General features: G+C 42.8%; 3 protein-coding genes across 3 annotated transcripts; 2 read left to right on the top strand and 1 right to left on the bottom strand.

The window, feature by feature from the left end:
• Nucleotides 1–387: 387 nt before the first annotated feature.
• LOC9652640 (photosystem II reaction center PSB28 protein, chloroplastic) lies at nucleotides 388–1,409 on the top strand. Its single transcript, XM_002966740.2, has 2 exons — nucleotides 388–583; nucleotides 850–1,409. The coding sequence occupies exons 1-2, from the start codon at nucleotides 421–423 to the stop codon at nucleotides 1,359–1,361; spliced, it is 675 nt and encodes a 224-aa protein (XP_002966786.2). The 5' UTR covers nucleotides 388–420; the 3' UTR covers nucleotides 1,362–1,409.
• Nucleotides 1,410–1,461: 52 nt separating this feature from the next.
• LOC112345233 (pentatricopeptide repeat-containing protein At4g02750-like) lies at nucleotides 1,462–2,853 on the top strand. The gene has a single exon (XM_024671569.1). The coding sequence runs from the start codon at nucleotides 1,462–1,464 to the stop codon at nucleotides 2,851–2,853; it is 1,392 nt and encodes a 463-aa protein (XP_024527337.1).
• Nucleotides 2,854–7,416: 4,563 nt separating this feature from the next.
• LOC9652639 (calreticulin) lies at nucleotides 7,417–9,553 on the bottom strand. The gene is made up of 13 exons (XM_002966385.2): nucleotides 9,394–9,553; nucleotides 9,213–9,323; nucleotides 8,967–9,159; nucleotides 8,641–8,899; nucleotides 8,532–8,588; nucleotides 8,420–8,467; nucleotides 8,274–8,360; nucleotides 8,163–8,220; nucleotides 8,035–8,102; nucleotides 7,843–7,974; nucleotides 7,749–7,781; nucleotides 7,646–7,702; nucleotides 7,417–7,582 (listed from the first exon to the last, which is right to left on the bottom strand). The coding sequence occupies exons 1-13, from the start codon at nucleotides 9,482–9,484 to the stop codon at nucleotides 7,571–7,573; spliced, it is 1,206 nt and encodes a 401-aa protein (XP_002966431.1). The 5' UTR covers nucleotides 9,485–9,553; the 3' UTR covers nucleotides 7,417–7,570.
• Between the last annotated feature and the right edge of the window lie 35 nt (nucleotides 9,554–9,588).

Genomic DNA, 9,588 nt, shown 5'->3' with positions numbered 1-9,588 from the left:
GTTAAACAAAAAAACTTAATCATTTGTAAGACTTTTCAAAGGTGTCTCTCCAAAGTAGCATTATAGATTCACAATAAGTTATAGCTATATTTTTATTATAGTTGCATTATAATATTAATTGCATCAAATAAATTTTCAGCAAATAATGTTGCTTCACATCAAAAATTAATTCTTTAATACAAAGCTTTTTTGAGTGGTTTAATTTACTGGTTAAATCTTTAGATGCTTCTAAGACATGATTGAGAATTTAGAATTTTGACATAATCTATTAATTAGTTAAACTTTTAAATAAGAACTGGACCCTGAACCTTCAACCCGCGCCAACATTAAACGGATAATCAGCATGTGTAGAATATTCGAGATTCGGGTGTGCAGTGTGTGGTAGGGAATGGGGCGAGAGCGATCAGACAGAGCAGACTTATGTCGACGAGCGCCTCGGCCTCGGCGGCTGCGTCCACCGGCCAGAGGCAGCAGCACCAGCGCTATGTGCCGCTCTACGCCGCATCCATCGCCAGCGAGCGGCAGCGACGGACACGGATTCCCCCGCTCCGCCGCGCAGCAACATTCCTCCTCTCTCGAGCGGGTATAGTGCTTCCTCACCTTTTGACGTTCCTTGGATTGAAATCCTTGTTTGGAGCTTGGATGAATCTTTCGGTCACAGAAATCCCGTCGTCAATCACCTGCATTCTCTTCATTCTAGAGAGAATCTTTGGCTTGGCAGTCTTTCTTTCCCCAGAGTATTGCCATTCATTCTTCCTCGATTGTAGTTTGTGTGTTTTCTTCCGTGAAACGCAAGTTTTTTGTAGATCGAGACTCTTCTGCCAAACTAAGTGATGAATATTTGTGCAGGCCTCGCCTCCGCATCGCTCTCTCGAAATCCTCACTGGAGCGAGCTCAAGCCACTCTCGTCATGGCACCTAGGCGGCGGCACAAGGTCGAGCTCGAGGCAGCTCTTGAGCACAGTGTGGGCGGCAGCCACACAGCAGAGTGGATCCGGAGTGAGGCCGGTGGTGCGCATGGTAAAGCCCAGCATCCAATTCATCCGTGGCGTGGACGAGCTCGTCGTCCCGGACATCTCTCTCACCCGATCGCAGGACCAACGAAACGGGGTGGCCACCTTCGTCTTCGACCAGCCATCGGTGTTTGATTCCTCCCGAGAGATGGGAGAGATCACGGGCATCTACATGATCGACGACGAGGGCGTGCTCCAGTCCGTGGACGTGAGCGCCAAGTTTGTCAACGGGAAGCCGGCCAAGATCGAGGCCAAGTACGTGATGAGGAACATTGGCGAGTGGGACAGATTCATGCGCTTCATGGAGCGCTATGCCGCCGAAAACAACCTTGGGTTTGTCAAGAAATGAAAACGAATGTAAAACAAAATTTTGAATTCAAACAATTGTATTGTCCAATCAATGCTCTAAGTTTATGTTTCTCTTGAGAGAAATGCTGGTATGGTGATAAATGATAGGGAGAACTTCCATGCTCTTGGAAGGCAATCTACAATTGAAAGCACTTGGATACAATGGGGATCTCTCCAAAGCTCGGTCATTTTTCGACTCCATGCCAGAAAGAAACATTGTGTCCTGGACAACAATGCTCGCTCTTTTCTCCACGCACGCCACAGTCTCAGAGGCTTGGCACCTCTTCAACGCCATGCCCCTACACGACTTGGTTTCTAGGAATATCATGCTAGCAGCATATGCCTTCAATGGGCATCTTAAAGAGGCCAGATCCTTCTTCGGCTCAATGCCTTGCTGGGACGTTGTTTCCTGGAATTCCATGCTATCAGGAATAATCAAACATGGCAGCCTTAATGACGCACTGCAATGGTTTGGAATCATGACTGTGAGAAACCTCGTCTCTACAAATGCTCTTCTCAACGCATTTTCCCAGGCGGGCCATTTCGCGGAAGCAAAGAACCTCTACTCAACCATGCCGGAGCACGACATAGTGTCGCACAATGCCATGCTGGCAGCGTACGGTCACACTGGTGACGTGGAGGAGGCACGTTGCGTTTTCTATACAATGTCGTACTGTGACTTGGCAACGTGGACAATCCTTCTCTCACTGTATGCCCAGAACGGGCACCTTGTGGAAGCGAAGTGCATGTTTGATTCCATGCCCCAGCAGGACATAGTTTCTACCACAGCCATGATGGCGGCATATGCCCAAAACGGGCATCTAAAAGATGCCGTGGATATCTTTAATGGAATGCACTACCTTACGCTAGTGTCTTGGAACTCCATGCTAGACGGATATGCCCAGAACGGGTATCTAAAGGAAGCCAAGATTCTCTTTCAAATAATGCCGATGAGAAATCTTGTGTCCTGGAATGTGATGTTGGCTGCTCATGCTGGGAACTTGGACGATTCCACAAGATTCTTTGGAGGAATGCAAGCTAGAGACACTGTCTCCTGGAACGTATTAATGGCAGCGAATACTTACAATGGGCACTTTGTAGAGGCTATATCCCTACATATGGAGATGAAGATGGAAGGCTGTGACCCAGATGATGCAACATTCATCAGCTTGTTTTTTTCTTGCAGCCACCTTGGTGACGTAATTTGTGGTCTAAACTACTTTGCGTCAATGCTCATAGATTATAATTTCCATGCCACCAAGCAACACTACCACTGTATGGTGGATTTGTTAGCTCGTTCGGGTTTCTTGCATGAAGCTTGCACTATGATTGAAGAGATGCCTTTTAAGCCAATTGCAGATGACTGGATTTGCTTGCTTGGTTCATGTAGGAGTTATAACGTACCAGAGCTAGGAGTTTACTCTGGAATACGTGGGATTGAGCTTAATGTTGACAGGTCTGCACTTTACCTCTTATTGATAGATGTTGTTTAAGAAATGAAAAGGTTTGTTTTTGGCAGAATATTGGCTTCTTGGTGGGCGCCACGAGACCCCGTAAACAGCTAATGAATGAATGAATATTATCTGACAATGACAATGCTTTTCCTTCTCAAATTCCTTCTCATATTTACATGGAGAGCCTAGGTAGCTCCAACAGACCTCCTTGTCGGGGGGCGCGAGCGCTGGGTGCGGCTGGGCCGCTTCTCTGGCTGTGGTTGGTTCCAAAGCTAGATTTGCTTACGTTTCAAGGCTTTCTTGGATCTCTGGTTAGTCCTGATGCCGTGAAAAGGAAAATAGCCTCCCAAGAGCAAATAGAGAAAATGCATGGTTTAATACATTGAGTCAAAAGAAAAAAGATGTAAGACGTACCTCGAGCGGAAGAGCCAGTGCTGGTGCTGTCGAAAGCATACCGCCATCTCATAACTCTGAAGCTCAGCTCGCGGATATGAGTTCCTCGCCTAGTTCTCTGCAAGTCGTCGACCATTCTCCTTCTCAAGCTTCCGGCCGCTGGCAGCCACAGATGATTACAAGTTCCGGCGAGAGGGAAGGACTACACGATTGGCAAGCCAGGAAATACCGATTGACGAGGCCTTGCTGTGCCACGGTGCCAAGTGCTACAGGGAAACGTTCTTCGTCATGGTCGCCACCTATCTGTTTGGGTGTGCCATCGCCAGCTTGAGGTCCGCCAAGTTCTACAGTGCGGAGGTGAGGCCTAGGTTGACGAGAAAGGTTGCTGCTGTTGCTGACGATGAAGTTCAAGCATGCTAGGAGAGTCTTGCATGTTTTTAAGCTGCACAATTAAAATACAAGAAAATTACGAGTGCCTTAGAAGTGAGCCAAACATAGACTCTAGCACAAAATCCACCCAAGAGATGAGTGGTCCCACACTTGAGTTGAAACATTTCCCACTCTCACTACACTTATGGATTGCTAACAATCTTTTGTAAATTCTATGTTCCTTGAGCTCTGCACCTCGCTTGATGCCCAACGTTTACTCCCACAAAAGGAAGAACCAGTCTTCACTACAGGACGAATGAGCTTTAATTCGGCTCTGATCACATAGCATTTGCTTCTCATGGTTTTTCATTTTCATTGCCCATCAAAAACATATTGCTGTCTAATTGAGGTGTACATTGACTATGCCACACAATCAGTAGTAATAAAAGAAGCTCCAGTGGAAATACTGCAATTATCATTTGAAACAACATTTGGAGCAAGTCCTGGTCATTCCATTAAGATTGTATATATTTATTAATCATTCTTCATGATCAATAGTATGGAGCAAACATCTCTTCAGCTTTCTGAACAAACTTGTTCTTGGAAGTGATAGCTTTGTGCTTAGCGATGTTATGGTTGAAACTAGCTGTCTGTTTGCAATTACCACAGTTGGTAGGATCAAACATGCATTCAGCACCGCACACTGCAGTCTGCGTAGCTTTGGGGCTGAGTTGATCTATGACACTCTTTCTTGGTTTAAATTTTCGCATGTTGAATTCTACAAGCCAGTCAACGAAAGTTAATGTAACGTCGGGAGGACAAGTCAACAAGTAATACCTCCGGAAATGCCATTTGTGTTACTTTCATGTATTACGTATCGACGGCAATCAGACCACGCAGAAAGTTTGATACGGTACACCTGAATTAAGAAGTTCAACAAAAAGAAAAATCCTTTAAAAGCTGTTTTACTAACCTTGAAGTAGGGGTGTTCTATATCAGGATATCTGAGCACTCCTATCTCAAGCATAGTTTTTTCATGGTATTCATGCTGGTAGAACAAATTTATAATGTTCTCGATGTTTGTACCCGTGTGAGCAACAATTCTACCCATAATATTGATATCAATGCGTGTGGAGTTGAGGATGTCAGCATCTGCTATCAGTTCTGTGAACCAACTCTTGACCTGTAGACTCAAAGATAAGAAATAATTATGAAACTCGAACATAGAACATTTACCTCATTCATCACAGTCTGTCTAGGCGATCCATCCGTGTTGAGCCAGTAAGTGTCATCCTTTGTATATTTAGTAGCTCTTGTAGTAAGATCACTGAGTGGCTCAAGCACGGGGTTTTGCAGAAAGAGTGATTGAACTTTATCCCATGTACGTTCATTATGTGATAACTTGCCGAGTTGCACATGAACTCCTGCTATCATGACCTTCAAATGGTCATCCATGAATTTGACTTCATCCGTGCTGAGTGTCCCATATGCAGGAGCCAATCCGATGTTAAGATAGTCCTGGACAGTTGAGTCGACAATGTTGACCTGTCATGTATAGCCATTAGTCAAATGCTAGCTAAAACTAAATGCATCACCTTGCTGAAGTCAAAATGCTGGATGATATTGCCAATTGGGTCTAATCCACCAAAGATACTCACAATTGTAGGGATCAGCTGAAACTGGGCATTTGCGCTCAAGACAAAGCTCATAAAAGCAACAAGTGGAATGAGCTTACCCATGATGGATGGCACTCTTGCCAAAATAAATCAAGCAACCTAAGTATTTATAAGGCAAGCATACCCTAGTGGTAGTACTATTAGTAGTGACTGTCTGACTCAAATTGTTCAAATTCTCCAACAACTTCAATGGACAGAATAATTATTCCCAACATAGAGCAACAGTAATGGTAATGGACAAAATAGTTATTCCCAACATAGAGCCATAGTAATAGTGGAGTATCTTGTGAAAACGAACTTAAATTTACAATCTTGTGAAAACAAAGAAAATCAAGAAGAAAATATTCTATAGAAGCTGTTTTATTTATTTATGCGCTTCATTAAGAAATTTAAACAACTGCAGTTACCATAACACACATAACGCAATTGTGATTGTGAAATCACTAATGATAAATTGAATATATATATATATATATATATGTATATATATATATATAGATATATATATATTTATCTATATATATATATATATATATATATGTATATATATATATGTATATATATATATATATATATGATATATATATATATATATATATATATATATATATATATATATATATATATATATATATATATATATATATATATATATATATATATATATATATATATATATATATATATATATAAAATAAAAAACAAACATTTCCAGAATTTATATAGCAATGTTTATTCGGTTCGTTATGAGTTTATGTATATTTTGAATATCAGTACATAGTTTTCAAATTGTGAACATGGATTTGGCTTCGTTAGCAGCCTTTGCCTGAATTTCCTTCCTCATCCCAGATATGACGCTTATTCTCGGTTTAAACTTGCGGTAGGAAAACTCTGCACAACATAAACAACACAATAGAGGCAAACAAAATGACTAAAGTACATGGTTACCTCCAGTAATGCCATTAGTTTCCTTTTCCACACCTAAGACGAGCGTGCTATCAGCCCAAACAGTCAGCTGCAGATGGTACAACTATATCACAAAATGAAATAAAAAACGTTAATGGCAATGTTATATCAAAGTTTCCTGCTAACCTTAAAGAGTTTATCTATGGAGTCTGGATATCTCAGCACACCAATATCAACCAGGGTCTTCTCATGATACTTGTGCTTGTAGATTGTTAAGAACTTCGGAACAGCAGAGCCTGCATATGCCACAATCTGAGGGAGTGCATCAGATTGAATCCTGGTAGAAGCAAGTACGTCATTGTCCTGGATAAGTTTCTCAAAGAACCATGTCTTCAGCTGTTCAAGGGAAGAACAATTATATAATACAATTTCAACATGAGACAAGGATTAAGCTGCTTTACCTCCTGGCAAACTTCAGGTCGCAGAGATTTATCAAACTGGAAGTAGTTTGTGTCGTCTCTTATATACTTGTCTGACCTTCTGATTCCTGCATCTACTGGCTCAAGGAACGGATTCTGCGACATGACCGACTCTACTTTGCTCCATGTACGTGCTGTGCCATCCAACTTCGAAATCACCCTGTTTGTTCCAGCAATAGAAATCAAGAGATTGGTGCCCAGACTCTTTATAGTTTCTGCATTCAGATCGCCAAAAGCTGGAGCTAAGGCAACATATAGGGAGCCTTGACCAGAAGAATCAGTCTGCAAAGGGTAAACTCAGTAAAAGACTTGTATCTGAACGACAAAGTCTACATACCTGGGAGAAATTAAACTTCGAAACAATATCTCCAATTTGATCGAAGGAACCGAAGATACTTTTGATGGTCGGAGCAGTCGCTTGCCCATTCACACAGAGAGCAGTAAGCAAAATCAAAAACGACGGCATTGCAACTGCCTTCATTTTGCAAACCGCACTCATTCTCAAAAACTTGCATCCGTTAAATACACACGTGCAATTTGTCCTTCAAAGCCCCGTGGTGGTACCGCCACTTGCAAGCAACACTTTCTAAGTGCGGAATTTTAAACGATAACCAAATCATTCAACCAACAGTGATATAGAAACATTATATCAAAGTTTGAGAATCAGAAGAACAATAAAATTATGAACAATCACCAGAAGAACCTTCACAATGCACTGCTACTTAGGCTGGCTTTCTTTGCATCCTGGAAACATCCTTCTAGAATATTCTTGAATAAAATTAATTTAAAAAAACAAACTTTTCATACGATTAATTGGAATTACTGCTTGGAAAGCAATTGCAATCCGGAAATGTCAGATATGGGGAAAAAATGTTCTTTTTGTGCCCCGATGTCCCTCTACGCCAACGTCTCTTCAAGCGAAAAACGAAAACCTCAAAGCTCGTCCTGAAAGAACACAAGCAGATTGTGAACACACACGGCTACCGAATGAATATAGAGGATGCTTACATGCTCCTTTGTGTCTTCTGTGTCCTCTTCCTTGTCCTCCTTGACATCCGAGTCGTCCTGCAAAGTGACAAGATCAATACCATGGAGGGCTCTTTTTCTTTACCTCGTCGTCGTCGTCGTCGGCCGGCGGTTCATCCTAAAGACGGGACACCCAAGTCAATTTAAACAATATAATTTTGGTCGCAAGGATCCTTTACCTTTTTCTGTGCTTCCTCGAATGCTTTCTTCTCGGCCTCCCTGCTCTTTCCCCATGTCTCCTCCGCCAGGGCCTTGGCATAATCGACATCGTCGCTTACGAGAATGTTGTCAAAGAGAGATCCTGACTTGACCTGCAGTTCAACAGGAGGAGTCACGTAAACCGGACAACAAACCGGACAACACTGTCTTGCCTGCCAGAGTTCAATTCCAACGTATTTCAATGAAGGGAAGACGTATAGCTCTGGGTCTGGCTTGTAATCTATTACAATAAAAGAGCTCGTCAATTTATCACCTCTGGAAATGTTGCTGATTAACCTACCAGGATTGTCAATCATTGGAGCCTTCCACTTTCCCTTGAAAGCAGGATTCTTGATTTTCTACAGAGGGAACGAAAAATTACTCAAGAGTAAAAAAAAGTTTTCATCAGTACCTTCGGTTCCCAGGGGCCCTTGTATTCGGGATTTGGAATCGTCGGAGGAGTCCACACACCGTCCTCCTCGTCATCCCATCCTTCGGGCTGTGAAATGAGAAAGACAAGATAAGATACATACACAAAACAAAGCTAAAATCTTTTACCTTTTCAGCCTCAGCATCGGGAATCTCTGCTGGAATGTCATCATAACCCTGAGAAGAAAGAAAGAGAAACTCAGCGGTGTAAAGTCCACAACTCGGCTATGTAGAACGTTACCTCTGGTTTCTTGTCTTCCGGGTCAACAATGAATTCATCATCAACCCAATCCTCGGGCTGCCAACAAGAGCATACGTTACTACTCAGAAACGAACAGAAAAAAGCAGACCTTCTTGGCCTCGGGATCCTTGATCTTCTTTGGCGGCAAAAGACTCCAGTCGCTCTCAATGCTTCCCTTCTTCTTCTCTACATTGTCGATCAAAATGCTGTACGTAGAATCGGGACGAATAACCAGAGTGTAGACGTGAGTGAGCTGGTCTGTTTCGCATGGCACTTCCTTTTTCATTTGATGGTTGCTTGCATTGTAAGCAATAATGGCGTGGGTTTTCTTCGTGCCCGACCCACAAATGTCCGGTCCAAACATAATACTGTAAGGAAATAGCCCACGAACAAACCATGAGCAAGATTTCCAAATAAAAAGAAGAAAAAGAATACCTGTAAGGTGTATCACCACCAAAAGTCTTTTGATCCACATCTCCACCCAGAATTTTGATGTATCCACCTCCGCAATCGAGATTTTGCTCGTGCTTAACGGAGAATTGGACAACCAGAGTCTTGTCCTTGTTACTGAACTCTGGGAACTCGGCCGAGATTGCGTAGAAGCGCGCGTCTGGAGACGTCTGGATGCCTGTAAAGCGGGAGCTGTAACACAAATCTCCCTTCACAAAACCCAATGGGTACCTTTGTCTGCCTCCGCATCGCCAAACCACTTGCCGGCGGTGTGGATCCACTCGCCAGCGGCATCTTCACTCTTCTTCCAGTCGGATTTCACCCAGCGGCTCTCCCAAGAATCTAGAATTTACACACACAAGATCATCAATCTGACCAACAGATCGAGAGAATGCCGCTGGATCGAAATTACCATCGAATCTCTCCTCAAAGAAGACCTTCGCGTGGCAAAGGCTGGAAAGAAGGAGCAGCAGAAAGACGGAAGACGCGCACCGAGCCTCCATCGCTGTAAACCCTAGCTCCAAAACCCTGGATTTAAAGCCGCAGTGCTTCTAACAGATCAGGATTAAAGGCGGCCTCTTTTAGGCCTCTTTTAGGTTCAAGACAT

The sequence above is a fragment of the Selaginella moellendorffii genome, unplaced genomic scaffold (genome assembly GCF_000143415.4).
Source record: "Selaginella moellendorffii unplaced genomic scaffold, v1.0 SELMOscaffold_7, whole genome shotgun sequence".
NCBI classification, from domain to species: Eukaryota; Viridiplantae; Streptophyta; class Lycopodiopsida; order Selaginellales; family Selaginellaceae; genus Selaginella; species Selaginella moellendorffii.
The sequence above is the reverse complement of the archived record's forward strand: the minus strand, read 5'-3'. Positions and strand labels throughout refer to the sequence as shown.